At 38.3% G+C, this 18,532-nt stretch overlaps 2 protein-coding genes across 9 annotated transcripts in view; both read left to right on the top strand.

Moving 5' to 3' along the window:
- LOC105066826 (ribonuclease inhibitor) overlaps positions 1-2,696 on the top strand; it is a 42,542-nt gene extending 39,846 nt beyond the window's left edge. For all 7 annotated transcript variants that reach the window (XM_045514706.2, XM_074370371.1, XM_045514705.2 and 4 more), the window contains 2 exons: positions 1,673-1,810; positions 2,251-2,696. In XM_045514706.2, coding sequence (XP_045370662.1) covers positions 1,673-1,810; positions 2,251-2,255 — 143 coding nt within the window. In that variant the 3' untranslated portion in view covers positions 2,256-2,696. The remainder of the gene's footprint in view (positions 1-1,672; positions 1,811-2,250) is intronic.
- A 1,880-nt stretch (positions 2,697-4,576) lies between these two features.
- Positions 4,577-11,040, top strand: RNF7 (ring finger protein 7). Of its 2 annotated transcripts, none has more exons than XM_010952264.3 (3): positions 4,577-4,838; positions 8,370-8,417; positions 10,042-11,040. In XM_010952264.3, exons 1-3 carry the CDS (start codon positions 4,671-4,673, stop codon positions 10,096-10,098), a joined length of 273 nt encoding a protein of 90 aa, XP_010950566.1. In that variant the 5' UTR covers positions 4,577-4,670; the 3' UTR covers positions 10,099-11,040. The 2 variants fall into 2 exon arrangements, with proteins under 2 accessions (XP_010950566.1, XP_010950564.1); XM_010952262.3 differs by having other exon boundaries at positions 4,580-4,845.
- Positions 11,041-18,532: the final 7,492 nt, after the last annotated feature.

The raw sequence follows: 18,532 nt of genomic DNA, 5'->3' as shown, positions 1-18,532 counted from the left end.
TCCTCTCTCTTTCTCCACCTTCAACCTTAGCAAGTGGCTTTTATCCTCATGGTTGCAAAGTGGCTGCTTTGCCTGTAGCCTCCCATTTCCATCCCACACCAGAAGGAAGGGACAATGAGAAAGTACTGGTACCAGTGTGACAAAATCTCAGGAATCCCCTGCATAGTTCTGCTTATGTCTAGTTGGTCAGAAGCTTGTCACATGTCCACCTCCTATGCCAAGGAAGACTGGAAAAATAGTTTTTTTAGCTGGGCAAATAGCTGCCTTAAAAAAACAAAAAGAGTCCTTTTAACAAAGAAGAAGAGGAGAAAAGATACCAGGGCAGGGATCTAGCTGTCTTTGCCTCAAACCATTCTATTATTTTTCTTTTACTATTTGGGGATTTTTTTGAAGTATAGTTAATTTACAATGTTGTGCTAATTTCTGGTGTACAGCATAGTGATTCAGTTACACATATATATATATTCCTTTTCATATTCTTTTCCATTATAGGCTATTACAAGGTATTGAATATAGTTCCCTGCCTCAAACTCTTTTAGATTGCTATAGATGAGTCGGTCAGCCAGTCTTTTTGTACCCTAGACCTTGTCAAAGGCCCTTGAAGCCAGCGGCCCCTCCAGAGTGGCCCAGGTGAGACACTAAGGTCTTTATTAGACATTTGGTGTGTCCCCTTGAGTCAGCTAGTAGACCTGCATCTACATAACCTGCTGCTCTCCAAGGGAACATGGAAGACACACACCTGGGCCAAAAGTAGACTCAGGAAACATGAGCAGCTACTGCACAACTTCCCAATCTAGGAAGGACCCTGGGAGATGATTACCTTAGATTTTATTATGGACCAACCAGAGCAAACCCCCCACCTTGATTTTCCGTGAGGAGCCATGGGATGGAAGGACCCTCTAACACACCAAGTACCAATAAGCACTGCTCACTGGAAGACAATATCCAACTAGGATACTAACTTTGCTTCTCTTCCAAGCATATGTGTACCACCCAGACCCTCAGTGACCCATATTCTGGCCCTTTCCAAGTCCTGAAATTATAAACTGTACTGTCATACCTCCAACTCTGTCAGCCTCCACCACCCTTTATTGTGCCCAGCTTGATTCTATCCCACATCCTTACAACCATTTTCATGTTTCAACCTCAATTCAAATCCAGGTTGTTACCTGTACTTCTGACCAACTGGCTGTAAATCAGAGTCTCCCACGACCGCCTCCTTGGGTTCAATTAATTTTCTAAAGCAGCTCACAGGACTCAGTTCACTCACTAGACTTAAAGATGGAGAGCCGATAACGTAATGAGAGGTGATGAATGACAAGATCAGAATTTTGCTTTCAGATGATTAATCTGGAAGCAGGGTCCAGGACAGATTTGAGACTGAGGAGGTCTACGGTTAGGAAGACCATTTAGAAGGCTACTGCAACCATCCAGGTAAAAGATATGACAGTGGGAACAGAAAAGAAAGGACTAGTATAGGAAGTTATTACAGAAATAAATTATTATGACCACTCACATCAAGAAGATGTAAGGAAAGGGTATTAGGTGAAAGGAAAGTTGCTCAGTTAATAAGAATATGAGAGAATGCCCCACTCAGAAGGCCAAGGCCCAGTCCATCAAATGGAATTGTGAGATATCCTACCCACTTACTATTATGTTCTTCTCCCCTCAGGTAAACTGCCAGTCTTAAAAATTACAGTCACTCCCCAGATCTCTTCAGACACCTTCAGATCTATTTGGGAAAACAGCAAGAAATCTAGTATTACTCGTAAAAAGAAGGAAAAAAGTATGCTGTTAGATACCTGTGCTGGTGAGTAGTAGCCACCAGGGGGCGCTGTTTGGAGCCTGGGCACTAGGCTGGGGTCAGTGGTGCCTTGACTGACACATTTCGCACTTGATAAGATCACCAGCATTCAGATCTGGGTAACATTCCCCTAAAGCATCATTCCATTCTCATGGATGGTGATTGTACCAAAAGACCACAGAGAACAAGATAGTTCTCGCAAACATTAGTGGAAACCATACCTTCTCTCCTCACACCTCCGCACCGCAACCCCAACACACACACACACCCTGGTTCTGGTTAGCCTATCTATGGATCTAAGATGGTGAATTTACCTACCTCAACTCTTTATAAAGCTGTACTGCCTCTTAGGGGGTTATGATTTACACATGCTTACTCTCTATCATATGAAGCTGAACTTCTTTTTCTTTTTTTCTATTTATGATTTCCTGTTCATCTTTTCACAGGCTAAAAACTGAATATGGATGCCATATCTCCATATGGATTCTATCTACTTCCATGGCCAGCCAGACATGCCTGGAAAGATATTCATTGTTCTATGATAATACTTTTCACTGTAACCAAGCCCCTTTCAAGTTCTAAAATTTGATTAAGACTATTTTATGAAAGTTCAAAGTACTACTAGTCCTATCAGGCTTGTCATTTTCTAAAATGCGGATTTCACAAGTAGGCCTTAGTAAAAATCAGTGGGGTCCTTCTCTGGGGCTTCTTCTCTTGTGCATGTGAAATTTTTAATTTGAAAAAAGTCATGATCTTTATCTAAGAGAGAAAGAATCTTCTTTCCCAAATTATCTATAGTTGGGAACAACAGGAATTTGGGGAAATAACCACTTTCTAAAAGATAGCATCCCTAAAAATGGGGATCTTCCCCAAATGAACAAACTTCTGATGACTCGACTCCCTACCTTTACTAAGATTTCAGACAGCTCCATGGGAAATGGAAGAGGTGTCGCTGATCAATTCATGGATGATAAATTGGATTAGTTAAGTTGAATATGGTACAGGGATGAAAGGCATGGACTGGGCAATTAGATGAACCAGAATTCTCTGTGGCAGCCTGCTGCTTTCCATGTGACCTTGGGCAAGTCAGTTAACCTTACTATGCCTCAGTTTCTCCTTATGTAGGATACAGGTAAGAACAGCACCTATCTCATTTGGTGAGCACTGGATAAGGTGACACATGTCAAGCATTTTAGGACAAGACCTGTTTCACAGTACGTTTTCAAAAGTAAATATTAGTGGCTGGTATTATTGTTGACATTAGAATGGAGTCATTTCAGTTATTTCACTTAGAACCGCTAAACAAGAAAAACAGAAAAAAGAAAAAAAAAGACTTAAGACCTCTACAGCAAGATATCTCCACCCACTTCCTGGCCTCCAAGACCTCCCATCTCCCCCAGTTCAAACTTCACCTCTTCCATGAGGCTTTTCCTCACTACATCAGTCCTGAGGAATGTTTCTGTCCCTCACAGCACTTAACACACCACTCAACAAACAGCACACATTAGCATCTAGCCAAATGTGACCCCGTGTCCACATTTATATTTTACGTATGTATGCATACTTGGCTCCCCTGCCAGATTTCTGGAGTTTGGTTAGCCCTGATCCAGGCACAAGGCCAGACACCAGGAATATAAGGGGATGAGGAGGCCCAGTAAGAAGAGGTGCGAGGCTTTGAACCCCAAATCTGACACAGCAGGTGTCCACCACTAGGTGGTAGTGGTAACCAGCCATCTTCTTAGGCTCTCTGTGCCTCAGCTTTCTTATCTTTTAAATGGAGATGTTGTCTGCTTTGCTTGGGAAAAAATAATATGACCCTAGGCTAGCAACAGAACTTGGGTTTCAAAACTGTCACCTTTACCGACCAGCAGTGGGCTCTTTAAGTTACTCACTTTTCTGGACCTCATTACTCCTACATATACAAGGAGGTTAAACTATATCAGAGTTCTCAGACTGTGGTCCCCAGGGTTCCCGGTAACTTTTCAGGGGACGGACAAGGTCAAAACTATTTGCATAACAACATTCACAGCTTTTCACTCTCTCGTGAGTGTACTGTGGAGTTTTACAGAACCTACACAGTATGTGATAGCTTTGTTCTAATAACTTGTAATGAATGAGTTTATCAGTTATTTTTAAGTTAATTAATACATTTAAATTTTTTCCAGTTTTCTTAAAAAGTAAATACATGTGTGTATGTATATATGTACACACACATATTTCATATATATATACATATATATATCTCCATCCTTCGAAAACAAAATGTCTTAATAATCTTTAAGTGTAAAGGGGTCCTGAGACCAAAAACTTTTGAGAACCTCTGAACCAGACTTCTATAAGGTCCCAAAGTCATTCATTCACTCAACAAGTAACTGCCCCTCCTGAGGCCGGGCATTTTTACATACCAAGGACAAATCACACAGGGTCCCTGCTCCGACGGCGTTTACATTTGGGAGGAATGAGGCAAACAAATATCAAGACAACTTCGAGAGTAGTAAGTGTCACAAAGGCATAAAGCAGGACACGTGCTTCCTGCACAGTATAGCCTCGCACCGAAAGGCGCCCAGCCCTCGTCATGGAGTGGACCCCGAGGCCTCGGCCCTCGTGCTTGGCCAACCCCGGAGGCGCGGGGTTGAGGGGGGCGCGAGGGCGCGGGGAGGCCGGGATGCAGAGGGCGCGGGCGTAAGGTGACGTCACTGGGCCGCGTCAGCCAATCGCCGGCGGCCCCCGTCGTAGGCCCTGCGATGGCCCGCGGCCTGCGGGCGGCGCTGTGGCACGTCAGACGGCCCCACGGAGCCGCCATAGCCGCCATAGCCGCCCGCCTCCCGCGACCCAACGTCTCCGCCGCCGGCCCCGCGCCGCCGCCATGGCCGACGTGGAAGACGGCGAGGAGCCGTGCGCCCTGTCCTCTCACTCCGGGAGCTCAGGATCCAAGTCGGGGGGAGACAAAATGTTCTCTCTCAAGAAGTGGAACGCGGTGGCCATGTGGAGCTGGGACGTGGAGTGCGATACATGCGCCATCTGCAGGGTCCAGGTGATGGGTAAGCGCTGCACGCGAGGCCCCGGCCGCGCTGCGGCCTCCGAGGGCCCGGCTCCGGGCTTGGGGAACGGACCAAGCCTCGGAGAGACTGTTCCCGGGCGAGTCGGGGCGGGGTTGCCCTGCCTCGGCGCCTGGGGAACCGGCGGTTACGCCGGTGTTGCAGCTGGTTGGAGGGCTGCGGCCGCCGCCTTGGGGCCCTGGGGTCTTTTAGCAGGCGTCCAGCGCCGGAGACTGTTATTTTGGGGAGAGAAACGGGTGGTAAGCAGGGCAGTTAACCAAGGAAATTTCAAGTAGTAATGGGTGCGAACAAGATAATAAAAGTAGATTTGATGGGAGCGGGGAGGAACCACTTCGGTTTGTGTGACCAGCCCCGGCACCCTTTTCTAAAAGCAAACAGCAGGGAGGTCAGGGTCAAGACCCTGAGTCAGCGGGTCACTGTGATGGTTCTGGTGATGCTCTGGAATCATCGTCCACCAAAACGGCCCTTAGTCGTGCTCTGGAGAGGTGCAGGGAAGAAGTGTTCCTAGCAGTGTCCTTTCTGGATTAGCTACTGTTGTTCTGCTGGCTTTTAAATCTGGATGATTCAAGACTGGTCAGGTGGCAGTCGCTCGGCTTGAAGGGGAAGAATGTAAACCCTTGATTGTGAAACATAAAACTTCATCTCCTTCCTGGCCTCTCCATGTCATAGATGCCATTTCCTGGAAAAGATAGTGCCCTGAAGTCAGACCTTTCTGAAGAACCCTCTTTTACAAATAAATAAGTCTTACTTCTATGATTTTTTATTTTAATAAAAATATTGGACCAAGTGAAACTTTTCAGAACAGCTTCATCCCATTATGTTTTATATGGTTTCTGTCTTAAGATCTCAGACCACCTTGGAAAAGAAGTGCTGTTTAAATGTACATTATGTTTTTAAATAGGGCATTTAAAACTACTCTCAGCATCTCAAATGTTGTTCTTGAGGGTAGTTAGAGAACACTGAGGTTTATATAGTTTGAAAACTTTACGTCTGGCACTGAAAAGTGAGAGAATTGGAAAAAATAACTTAAAAATTGCTCTCCCTTCTTGAAGAATGAAAATGCAAACCTGCCAGAATCAAGAGATTTCTTAATTTACCCTCTCTGTAGTATGCTCTTTTCATTCATAAGGACTTATTTTAAAGAGAATTTATAACAATGGGATTCAAATATTTTTTATTTTTCACTCTTAAAAGAATTTGATTTCAGACATGGCCAACTTATAAGGCATGACTGCACTTATTTGCAGATTAGGCTTTAAAAGTACCTAACTTTATTGGCTTGCTATACAGTCCCCTTACCCTACCCCTTGCTTAAAAGCTAGGATCATAGTTTCTAGTTTGAGTGGCAACTTCTGTTCTTTTGTAAAACAAACTGTTAAAAAATTTTATCCCCTAGATTTCCCTTAGTTAAAAAAAAAAAAATTCCTAAAAGGGCATTTTTTCTTTCTCCCCAAATAAAAATTTTTAAATAGTAAGTAGAAATGCAGAATTTAAAATAATGATTGAGATTTTGAAACAAATAAACCTTACTGGGCTATTTCAAGTAAGTCAAAGTATGGGCTATAAATGACACATTCACATTAACTTTCTAATTATAGCAAGTATTCTTCTACTGTGGATTAATGTTGCAGATTTACAACAGCTGTACTTTGGTTCAGGAAAGTATTCTGAACTAGACCTCTGTATTTTGTTTATGAGGTGTTAAAATCCACTTAGTGGTCAGGTGACAGCAGAAGGAAGTTTGTTTTTTAGACTTCCCAGTCCATACCCTAGCATCATTCTAAAAGATATTACTATTATTGTACTCCTTAGAAATATGCTGTTGTAGATAATTGGAACATCATTAAAAGAAAATGTTTTCTTTTATATGAAACTTTAGGGATTTTTTATCCATTTAGGTCAGTTTTTGATAATGAATCTAAAAGATATGAGCATAATTCAGAGATTTCTAGATTCTACAAAGAGCCCATGTAATCCCATTTCCTCAATATTTGAAACTCATCTCATACACTTACATAATTTGTTATGACTTCTTGATCTAAGATTTGCCTGTCAGCTCACTCTTCTCCCTTCATTCTGAAAGGAGCAGATGGCGAGCAAGCACTGATGAGGACGCGGGGAGGGGAGTAAGTTGGCTGAACTGTCGTGTGATAGAGAGCCGGCGTAGCCGTCCACAGCTGCATGTTAGCTTGGACATTTGACATAACCTTTTGGAGCCTTGTGTTTCTAATTTGTAAAAGAGGCAGCTGGGCTCCATGAACTCTAATTCTGTGATTGCCCAGAACCAGAGCCATGTCTTCACGCTTACATCATCATCCTTATGATTGTTAGTAGTTTGCCTGTCTCCCTCCCCGTTTGCTCTTGGGACCAGGGACCCAGACTCAGTCATTTTGGTGTCCCCAGTGCATAACTCTGCACAGAGTAGATATTCAGTAATTGTGGAATTGAAGAAAGCCTCAGGAGGCAGTGGTTGTTTTTAATCCACACTGAAGAGGCCAGGGTGGTGTGTTTTTTTTAAGGGTGAGAGCATGCAGAGAGGAGCAAACAAATGCCTGTGCACAATCCAGTGTAAGAAGAGAAGCAGGCTTCAACTCCACCATTTCTATTTTTACAGAATTATTTTTCTCCAATTTATGTTAAAAACTTCTTTTTTCTGTTAGTTTGAACTTCCTTTTACCCAGCTTTGACTCCTTCCAGCAAGTGAATGAATCTATTTCATTGGTTCCTAAAATATTCTGTATTACCTCCTTCATCAAACAAATAGTAGTATAGATTGAATTTTGAAAACTTCCAGTATACCCTTTTGGTTCCCATTCCTACTGTTAACTCCCAAGTAGTTTATTAAAGTACTTTACCGTTGTTGGGTAAATGCTTTGAGCTCAGACTTATTTGTAAAGGGAGCATTTCCTGAAAATAAGAAAGAGAGAGAGAACCTAGTGTTTAGAGTTTCTTACATTTAATTTTTATGTAGATTATACAGTCACATAATTTAAAAATCTGAGAAAGTATACTCCTTTCCATTTCATCCCCTCCTGGGTAAATTTTATTATTAGTTTTTTGGTATCCTTATAGAGGTTGTATGTATGTATAAGCAAACACCAGTATATATGCATGGCTTATTTAAAAGAGTGTCTTGAAAATAAACTACCCATAAGGTTGACCTGTGTGAACATGCCCAGTGAGCTTGTAACAACTTCTGATACAATGGAGTATAGCGAATTTTTCTCTGGTGGTAACATCCACTGTCAGGCCATCTTTTCATCCAAGGATATAAAAATACAGGGTCAGTAACCTTTGTGAAATTGGCTTCTGGTCATAAGTAAATTAGTAGAGTGCCTGATACTTTATTTATCTTTGAGCAGTTATGTTCGGATGAGAAATTAATAGTATGAGTCTTTTCATCTACATCTCTAACCCTTTGGGCCTTTGTTTGACTTTGAAGTGTATGGGCTTTAAAAATTGCATTCTGAGCATCAAAATGAGAATTGCTATTTGTTTACTTTTAGATGCCTGTCTTAGATGTCAAGCTGAAAACAAACAAGAGGATTGTGTTGGTATGTTGTAATTTTGTTCTCTTGCTTTTTCAACTAAAGGCTTTCTCTCAGTGGGGATGTTTGCATTTGCAATTAAGATTGACTTTATCAATACACAAAAATAAATGTAAAGCAGTGATCCATTATTAATATAAAATGTATTGGTTGTCAAAAGGCTTTAATGGAGTTAATCTCCAAGTCCTTTAATTACTTGTAAGAAGAATTGGTTATATATTCTAGACATAGGTGTGGTAAACATTCTGATAATCAAAGAAGGAAATAAGTCTTAAGAAAATTATAAAATAAGGAATTTGCCAGAACATTCTTTAAATTTTGAGTATGTTACAGGTCAGTTTTTCATCAGTTAAGACTATTCTAACAAAGCATTTCAATGTTCAATACCCTTCTATGATCCAGTATTTAATTTTTGTACTAAAGTAGAAACAATACTAAATTGCAAGTTTTTTCTTGGAATGTAGTTTACAGATAGAAATCTATTAAAGTTTACTTACAGGCTGGACTATAAAAGTTGTCTTAAGGTAAATATTTTAAGCAATTCAAAGGTTTTTATGTCCTAGTTCTTGAGGTCATCAGCTCTAGATTACTATATAAAAGTGTTTAAAGGTTTTCCTGGAATAAAAGGGTAACTTTGTACTTGTGTGGTTTACATACAGCTTCTTAATGATTTATGTAGTTTTGATCAAATCCTGTTTCTTCCTCCAGGAAGATTTAAAATGAGCCCCCATTGCTTCCTACCCCCACAGCCAATTTTCATAAGAAGGGTGTTTTTTTCCTTTTTTCTTTCTTTTTTTTTCTTTTCCCCTATTTCTATCGTTGTTCTCTTAAAGCTCAGTTGGTCAAGTAAGGGACAAATGAAGCCCATGTTTGAGATTGTATTCCAGATTGTGGGTGATTTCCCTTGGTTTAAAATTTTTCTTTCTTGCTGTTTGTTTTAAAAAAATATTAATTTGGGAATTGTGAGCTATAGACCAGCTTTCTTTGATCACAGAGAGACCCCTCTTCTCTTGAGTGAGACCTCTCTTTCAAAGCCAGCCACTTTGAAAGTTCCATTCTGCTTGTCACATGTACAATTACACTGCTTATGGATGACTTAACACAGTTCATCAGCACTTCTAGAAAACAACTCAGTAGATGTACAACTAATAATGTTTAGAAGCATGTCATCTATTTATATAATAGCCTATTATGAGCTGAAAACATTTAAAAGTCATTATCTTGGTAAATAAAAATCAGGAGGATGTTTTTCAATAAAATAAACCCTAAAAGGTCTCCAAGGTTATTGCGTGACTGAGATGGTCTGGGATCAAAGGAAGACTCAAGTCTTTTAATCTCCTAACTTAAGAAAGGCAGCATGTGGAACTATGTAAGAACTCGGGGCCACCACATCACCCACAGATTCTAAACAGTGCTGGAAAGTTCCCACAGTGCCTTATCTCATTTCTTAAGTGTAATTTACAAATGTAAGTTTCTATTTCTTTAAAGCAAGAAAAAATTATTTTGACTAATTAACCATCTTTATTCAAGATTATGAACCATAATTATTACATAATAGTAAGCTAGAATTTTGAGTTCAGCCATTTACGTTGAAATGTGTAATGTCAAATACTCTTTTTCCTTCTTTCAGTGGTCTGGGGAGAATGTAACCATTCCTTCCACAACTGTTGCATGTCCCTGTGGGTGAAACAGAACAATCGCTGCCCTCTCTGCCAGCAGGACTGGGTGGTCCAGAGAATCGGCAAGTGAGAGCGGTGGAAGGTTCTCTTCGTGCAGTTGTTCAGAGACCTGGGGGTTCTTGCTATCAAGTGCCCTACAAAGGCTGGAACTCTCCAGGGGACTAATTCTTCGATTAGGAGGAGATGGATCTGTGGTCTTCTAGGACTCATCAAAGGCATGGTTTAGCCTTTTTCAGTTTTATTTTCAGAAATTCTCTACAATTAAGAAGATAATTTATTAAAGATGGTCTTTCCTACCTCTGTGGTATGTGTCTCACACACTGCTTAGAAGTGCTAAAAAGGAGAGGACTAAAAATTGAACGACCTTTATAATCTATGTACTCATATCCAAGGGGCTGTGGAAGCAGTTCTGTTCAGAACAGAACTTTTTGCATGCTTATGGTGGTTCAGTTTAAAAAATGACAACCTTATACTAACAAATAAAGTGCAGTTTAAAACTCAATTCTTATCCTTAATCTGTTCCTGATATTTATTTTTGGCAGGGAAGGGGATGATTCATGAAACCTTTTTTGATACAATGAGAATTTTAAGTTTGGACCAGTGAATAAAATTTAACCTTTGAGTGTGTGGGGTTTCTGTTGTCTCTTAGGTTATCATCTTCTACCTTTGACTTATCAAGAAAACAGATCTGCATTCGCCTCACCATTCAATCATTGAATAGTAAATGAGGAGTATTTTCAAGTTCTGGTCCGATTGGGTTGTAATTTAACTGTTTTAGGTGGAATGTTAATGAGGGGAAAATGTTTACCATTGTAGTATTGGGTGAAAAAGTTTATTTTATCACACAGTGTTCTAATAAATGGCTTATTCTGTTTACCTCATTTGAATGATCATTATTGCAATTTTATGCACAGCCGTAGAGTTATTAATAAACTAATTTGTCAAGTAAATGCTTTTGTTTACTTTTTAAAAATATTCATATACTCTTTCACTGATAATAATAAAACTTTATTACCTGGAAACATAAGTTTGAAAAAATACTTAAATTTTATCAAACTGATTCACATTCAGTTGAGGTTATCTTGGAACAATTTATGGACTGCAAGTCCATTTTGAATTTTTCTATAATAGAGGCTACTGCTATGCATTTAAAAAACTAAAATCTTAACCATTCACTCCTACAGTTTCAGAGTTTGCCAGTCTGAGTCTTTCTAAATCTAAGGAAGAAGGTGGATACATAAAAGAATGTTAAAAATGTAATAATTAAAGTAAAAATTAGAATTCTGTCTGCATTCATTTGACTACTATTTATTAATCAGATTTCTTGTAAATTTTTGCCATATCTTTTCAGTCTACTTAAAGAATTAATTACAATAAACAAATACATTTGACCATTTGTGTTTCTCACGCAATAAACTATTTTAGCAGCTCCTTGACCTTTTTCAAAGGTTGTATCTATAAATTGTGAACCAAATATTTGCTTTGCAGTGAAGAGAGGGACAGTAAGAATGTTGAGTTATTTTGGTCAGTATGACAGTATATAAATGAAATGTGGAGGATGGTGGTAGTAAGTTGATTTCCACACAGCAAGACCACAGGCCCACCACCTAACAAGCTCTGTTTCTACTGCACATCAGCATCTCAGGGTAGAAGAGGAGGAGGGACTGGGACAAAGCGGCGCTGATCCTACCCATCCTGGGATGACACTAGGTCCTCTGCACAGCCGTCTGACGTTTAGTTCATGTTGTTTCATCAGAACACGGTGTGACATTCAGGAGTTCCAGTGCAAAAGTTAAGCATTGGACAGGTTTTTCTTTCCATTTGATTAAACAATGTTGAGTTTTACTTCACTAGTGTATTGGAAACAGACGTTTGTCATCTTTGGCTATTTAATTTTTTTTCTATGCAAGTTGCATTCTTGTATTACAGCTGACGTGTAAGTAAATCTCACCCTACCAAACCCATTACTTCCTTTTTATAAAAAATATATCCCTTTTATCCTGAAGTGAAATTCATAAATGTCTCCACACATAATTAAAATATATAATGATAACATTTGTAACATTAGAAATGAAAGGAATTTCTAATTTATTTGTATTTCAGTGTGTAAATGCTTGGGCGCAATTACACCAGAAGACATAATGAAGTGGGCTGATCAGTAGGGGTGTTGGGGGGCGGGGTGTGGTGTGCGTAATCACTACACAAAGGCAGCAACAATGTAGACTGTTGGGACTCAAACATGAGGAGTATTTCCATTGATAAGACTTTCCCCCCAAAATGGTGAATTGTGCTAGTAAAGTTCCAAACAAAACAAATGTCCAAAGTTGATTTACATTTTAGTTGCATATTTGGAAACTGCAGTGAATTTTAAAGCTGGGCAAAAATCTACTTTGTGTTTATATATAAAAAGTCAGTTTCTAGTTTCAGATAATAAACAGATTTTTCTACTGCATAAGTGGATATTCAGAAGTCATACAGGATGCTGAACTGTCTCGTCATGTGAGACTGTCCCACACTACAAGACATCAAACTTCCCTGGCCTCCACCCCACAAACACCAGTGGCACCATCAATCTTTGTGCTATCCCCAGAAAACTCATTTCTGAAACATCCCCTTTAGAGGTAGCATTGGCTGGGGGTGGGGGTGGGGCAATAGTTTAAGTGATTGTACATGGAATTATAATGAATACTTCACTGCCATGATCTCCCAGTCTCCCAGAAGTATCTCAAAATGACACACAGAATAATTTTTTTTTAAGTATAAAGGGTTTAGAATTTTGAATAGCTGCTATCCTAAAAAGAAGAGTTCATGGAGCCAACTCTCACTGATCGGTGCACTTTTCTCTAGAGATGTAAACAACTATTTAGTGTTTAATACCTAGGACACTTATGTGATGGTGAATATTCGCCTGACAGTCCTCTAGGCTTAAAGAATAAGCCTAAAATTGTTTTACATAACTGAAGCTAATGTAAAAGCATTTAGGATCAGAAAAAAATTGTAAGTGTTCCTTTAGAAGTTTAGTAGACATCGGATAAGAAAGGTAACTATTAAAAAAATGCTTTGTTGCTTTTTTAGATTATTGCCACGGGCTGACTTTGGGTAATGCTCTGAAAAGAAAATGAGCAAATGTCCATGTTTACTTTAGAAAGCCCTTGTTCAAAAAATAAAAAAGTACTTAAAGAAAATGTTACCAATTTAGATATAAGGAAAATTGGAATTAAAGTACAAACAAGTTTTAAGCTATTTTATATTGGACGTTTGAGTGCTATAACAAAATACATGAGAAATGCGCACATGAAAGTTCCTCTTTTGCCATCTTTACATTATTCCACTCATCTGTTAACATTTTTTTCTAATCATTCACTCAACACAATTAAGAAAAGATTTTATAAATGTTGAGCTCTTTTTAATTTTAGGTTTCCCATCTTAGTAGAAATATTTCATCAGATCTTGCAGATATGAATATAGGAGTACATTTTTTGACCACTTGATTTTGGGGATATCCACATGGTTTAGAAAAGCAATCTTTTTTTTAAAAGCACTCAGTTTTCATCTTCATAGACTTTCAGAGTAGTAAGGAATACGCTTTACAATTAATCTCCTATCTTGGAAAAAAGTATGGAGATTCCTTAAAAAGCTAAAAATAGAGTTACCATATGATCTAGCACTCCCACTGTTGGGCATATATCCAGAGAAAACTCCAATTTGAAAAGAAACATGCACCCCCAATGTTAATGGCAGCACTATTTACAATAGCCAAGACATGGAAGCAACCCAAATGTCCATCGACAGATAAATGGATAAAGAAGATGTGGTGTACACACACACACACACACACACACACACACACACACACACACACACAGGAATATTACTCAGCCATAAAAAAGAATGAAATATTGCCATCTGCAGCAACATGGATGGACCTAGAGATTATCATACTAAGTGAAGTAAGTCAGATAGAGCAAGGCAAATATCACATGATACCACTTATATGTGGAATCTTTAAAAATGACACAAATGAACTTATTTACAAAACAGAGACAGACTAACCAACATTGAAAATAGAATTATGGTTACCAAAGGGAAAAGAGGGGGAGGGATAAATTAAGAGTTTGATATTAGCACATAAAAACTACTATATATAAAATAGATAAACAACAAGGTCCTACTGTATAGCACAAGGAACTCTATTCAATACCTTGCAATGGCCTATGACACAAAAGAATATGAAAAGGTTGTGTGTGTATATATATATATGTATATGTATGTGTGTATATATATGTGAATCACTATGCAGTACACCAAAAATTAACACAGCATTGTAAATCAACTATATATCAATAAAAAAAATACATAGCATAGAACAAGCTTTGCATGGTTGGTAGAAAGTAATCATCATCTACCTCTTTGGTAGCAATTCTTAGACTTTTATCGTAAATTAACCCCTGCAGTGCTACTCCTGCCCTGCTTTTTCTACTTTTATAAAGATTATATATTTATAATACATATTTATTACATATTTATAATAAAATTATATTATTTATTGCTTGCTATGACAGTAGAAGGAATTTGAATACATGTAAGTTTTCTATCTTCAGAGATGGCAGGGCCTGTTAGGGAATTTTAGGTTTACAACAGAATTGTAAAGTGTAATGTAGTGAAGCTTCTCAGAAACACACGGTGAGTGCTCTGGGCAGCAGAAGGGACAGATTACATTCACTTGCAGCAAATACAGTACAGTCAGCCCCCGGGTCTGCTGCTTCCACACAGTGGATTCAACCTACTGAGCCAAACATATTCTCAAAAAAAAAAAAAAAGTTACAGAAAGTTCCAAAAAGCGAAACTTGAATTTGCCAAGTGCTGGCATCTATTTACAAAGCATTTACTTTGTATCAGGTAGCATAAGTAATCTAGAGATGATTTTAAGTATGGGGAGAATGTGTGTAGGTTAAGTGCAAATACCACACCATTTTATATTAGGGACCTGAGCATCCCCAAATTTTGGTGTCAGGCAAGGGTCCTGGAACCAATGCCCCTGGATACTGAGAGATGACTATATATGACTAAGAGGACCGTTTCTTGTGTGGTTTATGAAAACCCATTTCTATTTTATCTAACGGCCTGTGGTATACATGAGCCCCATAGCATTTCTATGGAGAGAGCAGGCATCCCCTTGTAATAGTTGTTCACATCGCTTCCCCTTGCTTGCCTACCTACCTTGCCTTCAGTTCCAACTTCACTCCACACACCCTCATGTTTCCCTGGTGGTATCTGTCTGTGTAGGGAAAAGGGAGAGGGGAGCCTGCCCATATAAAAATACTTCCTTAAGGAATAAAATAACGTATAAAATCTCTTCTTTCTTGAAGGGTACAGATCTGTGTTATTTCATAGTTTAGCTTCTAGCCACGTGTGTCTATTTAAATTTAATTTTAAATTTAAATTAATTAAAATAAAATTTAAAATTCAGTCCAGGGGGTGGGGAATAGCTCAGCGGTAGAGTGCGTGCTTAACATGAACGAAGCCCTGGGTTCAATCCCCAGTACCTCCATTAAAAAACAAATAAATAAAATAAATAAAATTCAGTCCCTCAGTTACACTAGCCACATTTCAAGTGGCCAGTAGTCAATGTGGATGTGGCTTCCACATTGGATATCACAAACAGAACATTTCCCTCGTGGAAAAAATTTCTGGTGGACAGTGCTGGTGTAGATCATCAGTTTATAAGGTCTATTCTATCAGAATTAAGGAATCATGGGAGCCTTAGGTACATCAAATTCTGTTTTAAGTGACCTTCCACCTTTCCTTTAAAAGATTATCTCTGGAAACTAGAATGTTGAATATGAGCCTTATTTTACTTATTTTAATTAAATCTTATCCTTGACAAATAAGAAGAATTAAACATTTTAAAACTTAAGCTGGTCAATGTATTGCACCTCGGGGAGGAAAACTCAAATACAGAGATTTGAAATTATATGAGACAACCCTGTATTAAGTATTAAAAAAGATTGTTGACGTAGTTTCCTAAAGTTTTGTAAGAACTTCTTATATTTTCAAAATGACAATTTTTTTGTTCTGTTTTTTATTTTTTTATTTTAATTTTTTAATTGAAGTACAGTCAGTTATAATGTGTCAACTTCTGGTGTACAGCACAATGTTCCAGTCATGCATATACATACATATATTCGTTTTCATATTCTTTTTCATTCAAGGTTATTACAAGATATTGAATATAGTTCCCTATGCTGTACAGAAGAAACTTTTAAAAATCTGTTTTTATATGTAGTGGCTAACATTTGCAAATCTCAAACTCCCAAATGTATCCCCTCCCAGCCCCTTTCCCCCAGTAACCGTAAGATTTTTACTATGAAAAATGACAAAATTTTAAACTATAAATTCATGTAGCTGCTTTTGTGTCCTGGATAGATTTATAGCAGTGGGTCTCAATCAGGGGTGATTTTGCCCTGCAGGGGACATTTGGCAATGTCTGGAGACACTTGTGGTTCTCACAACTAGCGACAGGGGTGCTCCCGGGATCTAGCAGGTGGAAGTCGGGATGCTGCTAAACATCCCACAGTGCACAGGACAGTCCCTTACAACAAAGAATTATTGGGCCCAAAATATCAATAGCACTGAGGTTGAGAAATCTTGGTTAATGTTAATGTGTGTACCTTTTAATAACATTTTTGAGAAGTTGGAATTCCCTATTAGAAACTTACTAAAATATGGTCAGTAGCAACAATAAAATTTGTATAATACTATGTGCCAAATTCTCTTCTAAGGGCTTTACAAATATTAATTCATTTAATCCTCACAAAAATCCTTTGCCATTATCATTAACTCTTTTTACAGCTAAGGAAACATAGACACTAAAAGGTTAAGTAGGGGGAGGGCATAGCTCAGTGGTAGAGTGTGTGCTTAGTATGTATGAGGTCCTGGGTTCAATCCCCAGTACCTCCATTAAAATAAATAAATATAAATAAATAAACCTAATTATCTCTCCCTCTCCTCAAAAAAAAATAAATAAATAAAAGTAATAAATTAAAAAAAAAAAAAGGTAAAGTAAGCTGCTGCTGTGGACTAAATTGTGTCCCCCCAAAATTAATTTAAATGTCCTAATCCTATAGGATTGATGGGCTTACAAGAAGAGGAAGAGATCTCTCTCTGTCCCCCCTCCACTCCACACCCCCAAATGCAGTGAGAAAAGGCCATGTGAGGATACAGCGATATAGCATCTGCAGCACAGGAGAGTCTTCCCTAGACACTGACCCTGATGTCACCTTGATTTTAGACTTTCCAGCCTCTAGAACTGCGAGAAAATACATTTCTGTTGTTGAAGCCACCCGGCCTGTGGTATTTTGTTAAGATCGCCCAAGTTCAGACACCTGCCTAACTTTACAAAACTAGTAAACAAAAAGCAGGATGTGAATTCAGGCAGACAGGTTCTACAATCTGTGTTCTTCACCACTAGCTTATACTGTCTCAATAGAATATCTTAATTGAGTATGTTTTTCTCCAATGTTTCTTTTCTGTTTTTTTTCAAAGTTGCTTTTCTAAAGTTTGTTCACATTTTTCCACTTTCAGTTCTGTGACGCTACACACATATTTCTTTATTCGTAGCTGCATTTCAGAGCTGTATGTGCTGTGTTTTCAACTACTGGCCAAGCCAGTTCATTATGTCCTATACCATTTTACTGTACTTTGTACCATTTTATTGTGCTTTAGTATACTGCTGTCATAGCTGATCTAAATTCAAATGTTCATAAGAGGTACAAACTATTATGTATAAAATAAGCTATAAGGATATATTGTACAACACAGGGAATATAGCCAATATTTTATAATAACTATAATTGGAGTATAACCTTTAAAAACTGAATCACTATGGGGTACACCTGTAACACATAATATTGTACATCAATTACACTTCAATAAAATTAAAAGAAAAAAATCCAAATATTCATAGGCTGAAAAGGGATTATCTGTTCATTTTACTTATATTGTTTGTTTTCTGAGGGGGAGGTAATTAGGCTTCTTCACTGATCTCCGCTTGGAGGACGTAGTGGGGATTGAACCCAGGATCTCTTGGGTGCTGAGCATGTGCTCTACCACTTGAGCTATACCCTTCTCCCAACTATCTGTTCATTTTAAAAGAGTAGGAGCATATAAAGAAATCATTGGTTTAAAAAGGAAAATATTAAAATGTCTGGTACATTTTTCACAAATGTTAAAACAGTATTGGAGCAGGCTATTACTAGATTTGTCAATTTTTAAAAATTTGGTTCCTAGAGTCAATAATATGGTGGAAAATGTTAAACCCTTCTGTTCATGTAAAAGTGTAATTATGTCTCAATACTTGGAGTTTTTTTAAAAATCAGTTATATCCTTAATAAATAAAGTCAGATTCAATAAAGAGATAATAGTGCATAACATAAATAATTT

Source organism: Camelus bactrianus, chromosome 1, assembly GCF_048773025.1.
Source record: "Camelus bactrianus isolate YW-2024 breed Bactrian camel chromosome 1, ASM4877302v1, whole genome shotgun sequence".
Lineage (NCBI taxonomy): Eukaryota > Metazoa > Chordata > Mammalia > Artiodactyla > Camelidae > Camelus > Camelus bactrianus.
The sequence above is the reverse complement of the archived record's forward strand: the minus strand, read 5'-3'. Positions and strand labels throughout refer to the sequence as shown.

Coding starts and splice junctions, on each gene's coding strand:
- RNF7 (XM_010952262.3), top strand. CDS start 4,671: ATGGCCGACGTGGAAGACGGCGAGGAGCCGTGCGCCCTGTCCTCTCAC. Junction 4,846..8,369: donor CTGCAGGGTCCAGGTGATGG/GTAAGCGCTGCA, acceptor GTTTACTTTTAG/ATGCCTGTCTTAGATGTCAA. Junction 8,418..10,041: donor CAAACAAGAGGATTGTGTTG/GTATGTTGTAAT, acceptor TCCTTCTTTCAG/TGGTCTGGGGAGAATGTAAC.